This window comes from Neofelis nebulosa, chromosome 7 (genome assembly GCF_028018385.1).
Source record: "Neofelis nebulosa isolate mNeoNeb1 chromosome 7, mNeoNeb1.pri, whole genome shotgun sequence".
NCBI classification, from domain to species: domain Eukaryota; kingdom Metazoa; phylum Chordata; class Mammalia; order Carnivora; family Felidae; genus Neofelis; species Neofelis nebulosa.
In genome coordinates, this window is record NC_080788.1 from 9,370,527 (window position 1) to 9,385,749 (window position 15,223).

Genomic DNA, 15,223 nt, shown 5'->3' on the forward strand with positions numbered 1-15,223 from the left:
TATGCAGAATCCAGTACAATACAACTCAATAAAGATTCCTCTGTAGTAAATATTAGTAAATAAATGAAAGCACTGGTCTTAACTGTGAAGAAATCAGAATCTGAGTTTTGACTTTGCCACTGTTCTACCATGTGACCTGGGCAAATCACTTGATCACCATGCACACTAATTTTCTCCTTTAAAAAAAAAAAAAAAGATTGTTAGACGAGATTATTTCTTAGGACCCCTTTGGCATTAAGTGCCTATTAGTCTATGCCCTTCTATTCAAAGGAAACCGATAGGACATCAATATGTGTGGGGAGTACGTTGTTATTTGTACCAGCTAACAGAAGCCCAAGAGAATTTATTCCTGCCAGAGTATGTCCTCTCCAATCACACCCACTGAGAGACACAATGTGTTACAATGGTGACATACATGAGGACCCAGTTGAGGTGGGTGCGACATACTTGCCATTGATGACACCATCGGGATTGAGCATGGGGATGACCTTGAAAATGAAGTTTTCCCTCAGGAGTGTAGCCACAGGGTCACTGCTGACCAGGAACTCCAAGGCCCCCTTCATCACCCAGCTGGCATTGCTTTCTCCTGGGTGCACTCGGGCCGTGATCACCTGGCATGGACGCTGCCCTGCCGAAAAAGGAACACAAAAAAGTTAAACCTAAGTATGCTTTCTATTTCCAACAAGATAATCTCCCAGGGGCTGGAATTACACCTGACTGGCATGAAGTCCAGAATAGGCTGATTGTGTCCCATACATATCTGATCTACACTTATCCATTTTCCATCTATCTCTCTAGTCTGCAAGACTCAAGAAAATACAAAGTTAAAGCTCAAGGCTGTTATCAAAAGCACAAGTACTTAGTGGCATGAAAAGAACACAAGAAGCAGATTTTATCAAGATCACCAAAGGAACAGTTAACTCTCTAGAATCCAACAGCGTGATGCCAGATGTCGCAGATCTGAAATTAAATCTTATCTTCATACTTATCAGTTATAAGACCTTGGGTGAATAATTTAACTTCTCTTCTGTAAAATGGGGACAATGATACTGATCTTGTGTGGTTGTTATAAAAACAGAAAGATGTAAATATGGCACTTGGAATACCGCGCGCCATTCACTACACGTTAGTTTCTTCCACCTCAATTACGGCGTCTGTGGGTACGAGGGTCCCTCTCATTCCCCAGTAGAAATGGGATTCAAAGATAGATCTTGTGCTGGGAACTTTATGTCTGTAAGACACTCAACTCAAACTTTGAGAAAGGTTTAACAAGAAGAAGCACCTGGAATTTCAATCATGGAATTACAATACTTTCCTTTCAGAAGGGAACAGGAAAAGACTCTCTGCCCAATCACAAGGAGCATATTGATCTGAAGAGACTGTATGGAGAATGCATTGATGAGAGAAAGAAGGGTTTGTCTTCCTTCCTTTGTTGATAGAATACATCTGGACCATTGTAATGTTGAGGTGTATTCTGGGACCACATCTTGGTTCAGATGAAAAGCGTATTTTGATTGATTAATGGTGTCTGTCCACCACTGGGGAAGGAGGGGAGAAAGTGTGGCATCATACCAGAAATTCGCCCTATCTGCTCTAACCCCTTGTCCGATTTTATGTATGTGCATGTTTCTGACTCTCCTTTCCTTTTGTACCCTCACCCAATTCCTGATTGCTTCTCAACCCACTTGGATGACAAGAACTAAGCACTGTCCAAGTATAAATACCCAGCTATTAAGCAGTCTAAAAGTTAAACTAGTCATTTCTTTCCATATCATTCAAATCACTGAGTTAAATATGGCTTTTCTACCCTTAAAAAAGTAGCCTTTTTGAGGGAACAAACTGTGTCTCCAATTCTGTACTTTGAAAGCCAAAAATGAATAACACCCAATAACAGAGCTCAAGAACAGGAAATCATGAATTGTATTACTATTATCATCAGTTAAGACAAAAACCACTATCTGTTGACAACCAGTGAGATCTAGGCTTGAGGAGCCGGGATCAGTACACTTTTATCGACTATGGTGGGAGCAGGTCACGTCAGCCCATTGAAGGTCATTTATATATTGAGGATAATATTTGGTTGTTTTTCCCTAAGCAGGTGTCTTGAGCATATTCCGGGAAGTACAGGAGCCACAGAATATAAAAAGTTGAATAAAATAAATTTAATAAATAAAAATAATAAAAAGTTTTAATAGCCCTTGCTACATAAGAGGCCATAGCCTTTGCCAGTAGTGACAAACACGGGCAAATAATGAATGGTAAAGTGTGCTAATGAAAGTGTACATAAGGTACCAAAAACAGATCTGACAGAGAGGGAAGGATGTTTCCAGAGCTGTGATGCTATTTGAGCTGAGTCTTGCAGAATGAGTATCACCCTACAGGAGAGAAGGTAAGAAAGCATTTTCTAAGCAAAGAAAAAGATACATGCAAAGAACACAGAAAAGCGAAAATTAGGACATTTAAGAATAAAGGAAACAAGTGGCTGAAACAAAGGATTGAGGATGGTAACACATGGATTTAGAAAAGTAGGCTGGGGTCAAACTAGTAAGGTCTTCCTAATATATTTAGGGATTTAGACTTTATTCTGTAGATCAGAAGTTCTCAACCATGGAGTCAGTGTCTCATTGGTATGCTATGGTCAGTGATGGGGTCTACTGAAGAATCAATAGTTAGTGATAAATGTATAAATGTTTGCTTGTGATTTTTTTTATATATAATATATATGCATACATATACTACACACCTGGCACAACCTGCTGGTTGTCTGTCCCATAGCCTTTCTCCCCTTCTTTCTGACTACCAGACCCAATTATGGGGGTGAAAGGATGTGCCTAGATTCAATGAAAGGATGTGCCTACATTCAAACACCAAACCTTTTGGATCCTCTTGTAGGGAAGGGTGGTCATGTGACAGAATCATGGCCCATGAGATGTAAATGGTAATAGGGGGTAAATCTTTCTGGAAATCTGACTGAAAGGGACAGTTTCACTTGGCAAATCTGTCTTAGTCTTTGTCTCATTTCCCTGATCTTCTTCTTCCTCTTGCATTAAACATAGATGTGATACTTTCCGGTGGGAAAGTCCACTTGAGAACCAAAGTCACATACTTTGTGACCATAAACAAAGAAAGATCCTGGGTTCTTGAAAAATTCCTTAAGTAGCTACCCTACACCACCATGAGCTTCTTCACTGCTTCTGGATATTTTGATATGTATGTTCCAGGAAGGAACATGTGAGAACCACTACTTTAAGAAGCAGAGAGTCCATGATGATTTTCAGCAGGAAAAAGACATACAGAAGGCTGTGCTTTATGAAATCATTCTGATGTTATTGTAGACCATACATTTGTTGAGTCAATAACAGAATGGTCTGTTGAAGTAAAGAACAACTTTTAGAGCTGTAATTTCCAGAGTTCAAATTCCAGCCCCACCATTGTCTACAAAATGAGTTATGGAAGTTTCTGATGAAATTGAGTACTGGATGGGGTGTCCTGCAGCTAAGACTAATGATTTGCTAACTGGAGCTTCCTAAATAAGCATATTGAGAGGGGGAAAGAGATATACAGTTAGCTAGCTGAGCAGAGCTGAACCTAACTGAAGGCCAACTGGCCCCCTATATCATTTGCTCGCAATCACATCTCACTCTTTCCAAAGCAAGTCATATTGGCACTCCAATAAAAAGCTTATTGAGAAAGAGCCTTGATGAATTCGTACCCAATCAGCAGCCTATTTTCAGTTCTATAATTCTATATCACTCTTTTTGTGGTTTTTGAACTAAGTTCATTTACAGCATATTGAACAACAATAGTAAATGCTCCCAGCCCTGCAAGAATAAAAAATAGCTTAAGCTCTTGTAAATTTCCAATACCAACCGAACACCCTCACTGTCTGTCCCAGTTGTCTTCCATTGCCTGATACCCAGTACAATTCAATGCATTAGTCAATAAACCAAATGCAGCCCTTGCAAAGAGATGTCCACAACGTCCCTTTCCTCTGGAGAGTCAGGTTGATAATCTGCTATATTGTAATACACCACAAGACCCAACAGGCTGTTCTGAGCATCCTGGGGAAAGAAGAAGAAAATGGGGAAAACAGTGGGTTCCTATGAAGACATAAGCAGCATTTTAGCCATTCCTAGTTGATTTTTCTCTCTTCCCCTCTGTGATTTAAAGCAATTTTATAGCTGTATTGGTGAGTTAAACTTATGAGACCATTGAGTTGCAGCACCAAATGGTGCTCCAGAGAACTCATAACAGACAACAGCTGTAAATAGTATGTGACACGCATACCATGTGTTTTTTCTTGTTATTGACAATTTCAGTTTTAAAAATTCATTTCTGCTTCAGGTAGGGCAATGAGTATCAGGTATCTGCATTTTTTTTCTCTGCAATTTATAAAATCTATTCTGGAGGTCACCAAAATCTATAGGGGAGTCATGGTTTGGCAATATGCTAATTCTTAAAGCTTGGTATTGAATTTATGTCAGTGGTAATAACATCTGTGAAAAGAGGTTAGAAACAAGTAAAGGATTATATAATGTCTAAGAGATATCAGGCTCACGGCCAGTGAAAACCTGAGTAAGAAGTGAAAACACGTGATGACAAACATGTGCACCCAACTCTATAACATCCACCCAGTTGTTCCTTTTTTTACTTTCAACAATATATATTAAACTCCTACTGGAACTCTGCAAGGTTCTGGAGATTCCAAGAGAAATAGTGGTTTTTGCCCTCAGGGAACTGATAATAGTCTGGTGGGAAAGACAGGCACACAAATAATTATGATCCAGTGTGATCAGGGACATTTGTCAAGACATTTTCAAAGCACAGCAGATGCTCATGACATTATTTACAATAATATGATCAGCTGGAAATGACTTAAATGTGCACCCACAGAAAATAAGTTAAGGAAAGAAAACATAAAACAGAATACTATGCAACCTTTAAAATGGCACACAGATCTCTTTCTGTGGACATTAGAAGGTATCTGTGACATAATGATGAGTGACAAATATAAAACACAAGAGTTTCATCATAGTTGATCCCATTTATGTGTAGTTATAACATTTACTTAAGGTTATCTATCTATACATACGACACATCTGTGGGTGGAGGTCATCCTTGTAATTTTTATGTCTGGTATGTCCCTACATAGAATGTTCTCCTCTTCAGAGAATATTAATCATATCTCAATTTTCACAAAGGCACAATATTTGCAAATAGTAAACAGAGGAGAAATAGGAAAGAAATGGATTTTCACAGAAGAGGTAATATTGGATCTGGTTTGTCCAGGTTGAGTAAGAGTTTGCCAGATGAAGAAACGAAAGGAAGGAAGTCATACAAAAAGGCTAAATAGATGCATTTGCAAAATAACAAGGTCACAGAACACGTAATGCCTGAAGAAGAGCAAAGTGATGGGATGTGGCTGAAGTGCAAGCTACGAAGAAGGTAAAATGGGAGTGCAGCCACAAAGCTGTTTGCACCTGTGTCTGCAGACCCATGGAACCAATGCTAATGAGATTGGAAACAATCCTGCAAGTTGTGGAAGCCCGTGTACACAATCCTCAGGCAAGAGTATGATGGGACAGGAGTTCTCAATGGAGCTGAAGATGCAGATCCTGGGGTTAAGTGGTGGGAGAAATGGCCAAAATAGTAGATTGTGATTTCCAAAGTCAACTACCTTGACCTTCACTCTGGAAGGGGGTGAGGAAGGAGGCAAGGAAACAGACATGGGAAAAAATGTCAATGACAGAAGATTTCTACAAAAAAGAAAATCTGAAAATAGGCATGGTGGAAAATTATTATACATTATAGAAAAGACTAACGTTTCCCACCAGTGGTGGCATACCATGTACATTTTCTGCACTGTGTGTTCCATCTCTTTTTTAATTAGCTTTATTTATAGTATAATACAACTTCAATAAATTTCACCAGTTTCAATTTTACAATTCAGTGAATTTTGACAAATACATTCAGTGTTGTAAAACCACTATCATCATAATATGGAGCATTATTACTGTCACAAAAATCCCCCTCATTCTCTTTTGCAGGCAGTTCCCTCACCCATCCCTAGCCTCTGGCAACCAGTGATCTACTTTCTGTCTCAATAGTGTTTGTCTGCTCCGGAGTTCCATCAGAATTGATTCATATGACTTATAGCCTTTCTGTCTGGCTTCTTTCGCTTAGCATTAATGCTTTTTTAAGAACCATCCACGTTGTTGCATGCACATGCATCAATAATCTGTTCCTTTTAGCCAGGGATTTACATTCCAGTGTGCCACAAAGCAATGGATATGCCACCATTGGTTTATCATATTATGAATAAAGCCGTTATAATCACATGTTTTTCTTTGGAGTGAATACCTATCTATAGAATTGTGCATATTATGGTAAGGTTAACATTATAGTAAGTTACTAGAAGGTGCTGTCAAATTGTTTCCCAAAGAGTTTCTACCATTCTGCATGTTCACTGGCAATGTTTGAGAGTTCCAATGGATCCACATACTGACCAACTCTTAATATTGTCAGACTTTTTAATTTTAGCCATTCTAATGGGGAGGTACTAGTGTCTAATTGTTGTTTCAATTTGCATTTCCCTGATGACTAGTGATGTTGGAAACTTCTAGTAGTATTTTTGTTGTTGTTGTTAGCTATTTCCATACTTTCTTAAGTAAAGTGCCTGTTCAAACATTTTGCCCATTTTACAATCAGGTTGTTTGTTTTATTACAGTTTGAAGGGTTCTTCATATATTCTAAATGTAATCCTTTGGCAGACATGTTCAGTAAATTCTCCTCCAAGTCTTTGCTTAGCCTTTCATTTTTCTGGACTATGTATTTTGAAGCACAAAAGTTTCTCATTTGATAAAGTCAAACCTATGCACTTTTTTCTTTTGTAATTTGTATATTTTGTGTTTCATCTAAGAAATCTTTGCCTAACTCAATGTGATAATAGATTTCTTCCATAAGATTGAGTCTAAGTTTTACATTAAGATCTATTTACATTAGTTGTTTGAAGTTAATTTTGGGTTATGATATGATGTGAAGGTTTAGAATCACATTTTCCCTCCCACAATATCCTTTAGCATTTTCTATACATTAAATTTTATCTTCTGCAAATGACAACAGTTTTATTTTTCCTCTTCAAACCTTAAGGCATTTTTGTCAACTGGGTACTGTTATCAACCTTATTCCTGAAATATAACTAATTGGATTATATTATCATTAATGTAATTCTAAATAAAGTTATTTCTTCAGAATTTCTGAATCTATGTCCCCCAAAGAGAGACTGACCTGTAAAGTTTTATTTTTTTTTCTTATAGTGTCCTTGTGAGGCTTACTTATCAAGGTTCTGATGAGTTGGAAAGCTTTGTCTCTTTTTCTTTTGTGTAAGATTTTTTGAAGATTAGAAATATTTCTTCCTTAAATTAATAGTAAAATTTCCTAGTGAAGCCATCTAAGCCTAGAAGATCTTAATAACAACCCAACTTATACAATAACAAATCCAAATTATTTTAAAACACATTCAAATTGTGTAATAAAAATCCAATGAGATTTTCTATTCCTTCTTATGTCTACTTGGTAATTATACTTTTCAGTAACTTTGCATTGAAAATGGTTATTTTCAAATTTGTTAGCATAAAGTTTTTAAATCCCTCTTATTATATGTATGAATCCCTAGTGATGGTCTCTTTTTTTATTTCTCATATGGGGGGGTTCTTAATCATTCTCAAAAAGGGCATATCATTTTAGTTTTTTTTTTTCCAAAAGACTATTTTACAATCCTTTTGCTTTCATTTCTGCTCATAATTTGTATTTATCCTTCCTTCTATCTTCTTTGGCTTTCATATTTTTGTTCTTTTATAAATAATATTTATAAATTGAAATCATATTTAGATCATTAGCTCAGCATATGATAAAATTTTATAAATATTATCCATGTGCTTAAAAGAATGTTGTTGAGTATAATGTTCCATAAACACCAATTATATCAGGTTTATTAGTCATATTTTTCTTTTTCTTTCTTGTTTGTTTTGTTTTGTGTTGTTTTGTTCTTGAGAGCGAGGGAGAGAGAGAGAGAGAGCAAGTGGGGGAGAGGGCTAGAGGGAGAGATAGTCTCAAGCACGCTCCACGCTCAGTGTGGAACCCAACACAGAGCTGGATCCCATGACCATGAGATCATGACCTGAGCTGAAATCAAGAGTTGGACACTCAACCGAGCCACCTGGGTGCTCCATATATTTTTCATATTTTCTATATTCTTCTCTGATACTATGTCTCCTTATTCTATGACTCCATATTTAGAGTTGTTATGTTGTCTTAACTAACTGCATTTTTTTTTTTTTTTTTTTTTGGTTATAAGGTATCTCTCTATTTCTGTTAAAGCATTTTGCCTTAGCTTCTCATTTGTCCACATTCAAACAGACTGGATTTCTTCTGATTAGTATTTATAACATGTATCTTTTCTCATCCCTTTACCTTCAAACTTTCTACCATTTTTCATCAGGCATTTATTTCTTGGAAGTACTGTATAGTTGGATGTTTTATTTTATTCACTCTAATATTATTTTATTTAATTTTAATTGGAGTATTTACTCTATTTACATTTGATGCAATTAATTATATATGTGGATTTAGCCTTATCATTTTATTATTGGTTCTCCATTCACCTAAACTATTGTATAATTTATTTACTGTCCTGTCTTGTCTTCCTTTGGATTGATTGCATTTTTTTTCTCATTGTTCCTTTTTTGTTCACTAATAACATGGTAGTTATATGTCGTGTATTCTGTAGTTACTTTAGAGATTATAACATGCATATTTGATTTATCATGATATAATCTACTATATTTTATTTTTCTAATAATTTTTTAAATTTTTATTTATTTTGAGAGACAGAGACAGAATGCAAGCAGGGGAGGGGCAGAAAAAGAGGGAGATGAAGAATCCAAAGTAGGCTCCAGGCTTTGAGCTGTCAACACACAGCCCAAAATGGGACTTGAACCCACAAACCATGAGATCATGACCTGAGCTGAAGTCAGATGCTTACGTGACTGAGCCACCCAGGCACCCCTAATCTACTATATTCTAATTCCCATTGTAAATCTTAAAATTCACAAAACATTTACATGGTATTAATTTCAATTAAATTTTATATTTGTTCTTTTTAATTACTCTTCACCCTTTACAATATCTAGGTTTTGTTTTCTTTCTGGCTGAAAAATCATCCATTAGTATTGCTTCTAGAGTGGGTCTGCTAGAATTGAGTACTCCCCCCTTTTGTGGTTCCTTCATTTGTCTGGAAACAAATTCATCTCATCTTCAGATCTGAAAAGTATTTTTCCTGAGTATAGGAACAGAGCACTCTTGATGCAGCCTCTGTTTTCTGTTTCTTTCCATATTCCTTCCACCAAGATCCTACAGGAACTTGGCTGCTTTCAACAGCCCTTGAAAGTACTGAGAAGTTTGTCTCCTCATTTTGCAGAAATAGGACTGTGTGTTTTTGTTTTCTGCTATGCATGTTCTTTTTACATGGTTTCCAAAAGAAGGCAGAATGTTTTCAATGGAGTTTTCAAGTTCTGAACTTTCTTATAATTTTTTTTTTTAATTTTGCAGTTGATCATGTTGAAATTTCCAGGTAAACAATCCTAACATCTGCAAATAATGAGGCATTCCCTTCTCTCCAAAGGTTATATCACTTATTCCTCATACATTTCTAATCTCTTAGAATTTCCTCCACCATATGGAGTTAAAGAACCCTTTCATCCCATTCAATGTTATTATAACTGCTGGATCTCTGATAGGTTCACAAATAACTGGGGCTTTTTAAATGTGTGGGATTATATGGAAACACACTGATGACATTGCTATAGAACCCTGAAGCTGAGAAAGAACTTTCGCCTCCACCATTTCTCTGGCCCCCAGAGTAAATCTGTGAAGCAGGAAGATGGGTATTACTCTCTTGTTTATGAGGATAGAAGAAGCAAAAGCAAGAAAAAAAACTGGGTTCTCTGAATCAAAATCTAATGTTCTTTTCATTTGACCATGTATTATTCTCTGTGTGTACTTACGAGGAAGGCTGAAATGATTCCTATGGAGACAATACATGATATATTGTGGGGAAGTCAAGAACCATGCAAATTATGAACCATGCAACCTGGTTCTGCCTCGTGCTGATTGAATGGATTTGGGAAAATTAAATCCTTTTGAAATCTCAGCTCCTGACCTGTAAAGTGACGCTTTCTTAAGTCTTTGCAGCACTAAATTCAATGATTATCAATGGCAACTGAAATACAGGGAAAAAAAATAAAACGTTTTAGCCAATGGTTTCAATCCCCTTTGGTTCCATTATATTCTCCTGTATTATTTTAATAGAGCTCCTAACAAGAAGCAAAATGACACAAAGCATCAGCCCGTCTTTTGCTTTTTTCCAATATTCAGATGCAAGTGCTTATAAGTGGTGAAGTGGTCAGAAGTCAGATGGCCACGCAAGGAAACAGTGCAGGTAATCACTGCTAATAATTAGCTTCAGAATAGCCAAGGGTGGGCTGGATCTCTCTTGTTGCCTGTGACCATGATCCTTCCCAGAGGAGTGGGCTCTGTCTGCTCCATGCCCTCCTTTACAAACCCTTGAGCTATGATCTTCCTGACCCATATGCCATCAGAATAAGAAACTGACCCAACTGGAGGTGCCTGGGTGGCTCAGTCAGTTAAGTGTCTGATTTTGGCTCAGGCAATGATCTCCCTGTTCATGGGTTTGAGCCCTGCATCAGGCTCCATGCTGACAGCTTGGAGCCTGGAACTGGTTTCAAATTCTGTGTCTCCCTATCTCTCTGTGTCCCTCCCCCACTCATTCTCATTCTCTCTTTCTCTCTCTCTCTCTCTCTCTCTCTCTCTCTCAAAAATAAATAAATAAATAAATAAATAAATAAATAAATAAATAAAAACATATAAAAAAGAAAAAAGAAGCTGACCCGACTCCAGTGGCAACAAATGGCCTCAGATCTTGTCCCTCTCAGCAGGGTACCCTGCCTTCCTCTCAAAGCCTGAGGACTGACCCCATACCCTCAAATGAACAACACAGCCCGAAAAGCTCTGACCTGTTTCTGTGAAGAGATTTCTTAGTTTCCACGAGGGAGATGTGGATGCACACGCACCGACAGGGCGGGGACGGGAGATGCTCATGGCCCTGGATACCTCACTGAGGAGTCTCGGGGCAGCAGGGAGGAAGCTGTGGTGCAAGGGCTGACCACAGGCCCTTAGCACGGATGAGCTACAGAAATTGATTGGAGGGTCACCATCCCGTCATTGGCAGCCCGTGAATCTTTTCCTGAACTTTCTGAAACTTGTTCACAAGTGGTTAAGTCCGACACACAGCAGGGAGGGTACTTTTAAAGCACAATGTTTCCCCTCTACGGAAAACAAGGCCCCACCCTCTGTCACTCCTGCTCTCTCCACCATCCATCCCTCCTGCTTCTTCTCCGCAGGCACACAATGTCCTCTTCACCATCTGCTCCAGCCACCCAGCAGCCCCAGTGATCGAAAACCAAACAGAAAACCCCAGATCTGACGGCATCACCTTCCACATGTGCTGGAAAGTGTGCTGGAGGCCACACTTCTCACAGAGTCCTCACTGAAAGCCCCCACCAGCTGGCCTCAGACAGACCGTCTGGTCTTGTTTCCCGTCACTCCTAAGCCAAATTCTCTTCCCTCTGCTTCGTACTGTCGCCCAAAACACAGCCTGTCTGGGCTATTGCCTCTAGTTCCTGTGCCTTATTCTCTCTTCCTAGAGCTGTACACGGGCAGTGTGGAGAAGATGTTTGCTGAGTAGATGGCTGTAATGAACTGTAATTAGCTCCTGTAATTAACCCCTGCATACCCAATTGTGTCACAACATATTAATCCACTGTTTTGTTTTGTTTTTTTTCAAAATGCATTCATTCATTCAACAAGTATTTATTGAGTTCTTAAAATACACCAGGCACTATCACGGGGACTGGAGCTACACCAGAAAGCGTCAAAGTCCTAGGCATCAGCAGCTTGCCTTCTAGTAGGGAAGGCAGACAATAACACCAAGTAAGTACGATTAAAATAAGCAAAGCAGAGGGAGGCAACAGAGAATCAGAGGAGGGGTGGGGTCATCTTTTGGAGATGATGATCAAGGGGCACCTGGGTGACTCAGTTGGTTAAGCCTCCGACTCTCAATTTCAGCTCAAGTCATGATCTCACATGGGTTCAAGCCCTGCATTAGGCTCCACGTTGGCAGCACAGAGACTGCTTATGATTTTCTGCCTCCCTCTCTCTGCTCCTCCCCTGCTCTCACTCTCTCTCTCTCTCTCTCTCTCTCACACACACACACACACACACACACACACACACACACACAAAATAATTTTGGCTCAAGTCAAGATCTCACAGTTGTGGGATCAAGCCCCACATTGGGCTCCATGCTGAGCCTGGAGCCTGCTTAAGATTCTCTCTCCCTCTCTCTCCACTTCTCTCTCCCCCTAGTAGTCTCTCTCTCTTTCAAAATAAATAAATAAATATAAAAAAAAAATAAACCTATAGAAAGAATGACTAAGACAGGGCTCTCTGGGGCACCTGGGTGGCTCAATCAGTTAAGCATCTGACTCTTTATTTCGACTCAGATCATGATCTCATGGTTCATGGGTTCGAGCACTGCACTGGACTCCATGCGGGCAGTGCAGAGCCTGCTTGGGATTCTCTGTCTTCTTCTCTCTGCCCTTCCCCTGCCCACTCTCGAGCTCTCTCGCTCTCAATCTCTCTCTCTCACACACACACAAAATAAATAAATAAAATATAAAATAAAATATGAAATATAGAATATAAAAATATATATTTAAAAATATATAAAAATATATAAAAAATATAAAATATAAAAATAAAAAAATATAGGGTTCTCTGAGGACTTGACACCTAAGCACAGACCTCCTTGGATGGAGGAAACTTAACCAGTTCAAGACATTCGGTGAAGCGGGGCTGGCACAGTGTGTGAAGTGGACAAGAGCCAGATTATGTGAATCTTATGAAGAAAACCCGAGCTTGTGATGAAAACCCAGAGAGGCTTTGAGTAAGGCAGTACCAGGATCTAATTTGTACTTTTGCCCCATTGAAGACATTTTTCCAAACCACAGTCAGAATGATGTTTTCAAAGTCCAGACAGGGATGCCAGTTGGGGTCCTCACATATACGAAGGACACATCACGCTGTGCTTCAGATATCAAAATGATGCCACAAGAACACAGATCCCTTTACGTTATTAGCCTTCAAGAGGGGTCACCCATCTGATTCTTTCATTCTATGTGACCATTATGAAAGCTTCCGTCTGTGAAGTAACAGGCAGGATGATGCACCCATTCTTTCATTTGACATTTAGTGAGCATCTTTTGTGTACCAAGCACTATATCACACACTGGGGACACCAAGGAGTTTTAGGCAGAGTACGTATCCTCAAAGAACTTCCAGCTATCCCAAGGGAAATATTTATTGGAAAGAAAGAATTTTGGCCTTTTGGAAACTCCCTCAACTGGAGCAGTGTTTCTCAAACTGGATTGTGGACATAAATCCTCTAGAGAGCTTGTTAAAAAGCAGATTCTGTTTCAGTGGCTCTGGAGTGAGACCTGAGATCCTGCATTTCCACCAAGTTCCTGGGGGGATGCCAAGACGGCCAATCCAGAGATCATACTCTGAGCAGCAAAGCTCTCCCCACCCAGCAAAAATATGATGCAAGCCACAGAAATATGGTGCAAAATTCTATTTTTTCTAGTAGCTACATTTTTCTTCAAGAAAAATTAATTTTTTTAACGTTTATTTATTTTTGAGACAGAGAGAGACAGAGCATGAACGGGGGAGGGTCAGAGAGAGAGGGAGACACAGAATCTGAAACAGGCTCCAGGCTCTGAGCTGTCAGCACAGAGCCCGATGTGGGGCTCGAACTCACGGACTGTGAGATCGTGACATGAGTTGAAGTCGGACGCTTAACCGACTGAGCCACCCAGGCACCCCCCAAAAAATTAATTTTAATAAACTGTATTTAACCCAAAGATCAAAAATAGTACCATTTCAATGTATAATCGATATGAAAATGATTAATGGGACACTTTACATTTTTTGGTACTAAGTCATCAGAGTCTGGTGTGTATTTTATGCTTTCTGCACATCTCAATTCAGACTAATCACATGTAGGTGTTCAACAGCCTCATGTGACTCGTGACTACTAACCTGATCACTACAACCCTAGTTCTCCCATAGACTCGCTTAGCTGAAACCCTTCACCACACTTAATGGTGAAAGCTTATTATACTCCAATGGAATATAGTGGAGACACTGAGGAAATGAATAAAATAAGGCTTTTCCTCCCCAAACAAAACATTCTGTTTCACTGCCTTCTTTCTCAGGAAACAATTCAATTTTGAAATATTACAAGCTCATATTTCTTTGCAAAGGGCAATGTCGCCTTCTTACTTTGTACCCTTCTGTCTCTGAACTATATAAAAAAAAAAAGTGGGTTTGGATAATGGGTATAAATGAAGAGAAAATCAGGAAATCTATTCCTGGGCAATTTTCAGATAACCAAGAGGAAGCGGTGTAATTGAGGCCGAGGTAATAATTTTAGACTCCGCATAAATATGAGAAAATTCATCTGCATTTTCTCATCTGCGTCAAACTGCACAGAGTTTTGAGGAGATTTTGTTATATTATAATATGCTGGAAATAAAAAATAATACATCTGTGCTATAATGATACATAATATATACAGTATGATAATAGAGTATTTGGATTGGGTTTGAGGAATTTACTACACACAGAAATGACAGTCACTTGGGAGAAGTGTGTAATCGCATCAGGAAAATTGCACACAGATGCTACAGCACTCCCCCCCCCCCCCCCCCCCGCCGTCCATCAGCTGATCTCAGATACGGATGTTTGCAATTTTGCCTGGGATCTGCTCACTCACTGGTAGTCCAGGGTCCTGGCTCCTCTGCCCCCCGACCTCCCCAGTAGAATGAATGCTGCCCAGAGGATGGCATTAACTAACTCCCTCAAGCTCCAAGAGGTCCCAGGAGGACACTGTCACCTACAGACCACTCAGGGTGGGGCCCAATCAATACTGGATGTTGCCGAATGGTTGTTTTGTAAAGGCACAGCCGAGGCTTATACAATCTCTGGCCAGAACTCCTGGTCTGACCACTAACTCAACAGAGCCGTG

General features: G+C 39.1%; 1 protein-coding gene across 2 annotated transcripts in view; it reads right to left on the minus strand.

Moving 5' to 3' along the window:
* The window catches only part of AGBL1 (AGBL carboxypeptidase 1), an 840,069-nt gene that overhangs the window by 538,678 nt on the left and 286,168 nt on the right, over positions 1–15,223 (minus strand). For both annotated transcript variants that reach the window (XM_058736653.1, XM_058736652.1), the window contains exon 18: positions 448–628. In XM_058736653.1, the coding sequence (XP_058592636.1) occupies positions 448–628 (181 nt within the window). The remainder of the gene's footprint in view (positions 1–447; positions 629–15,223) is intronic.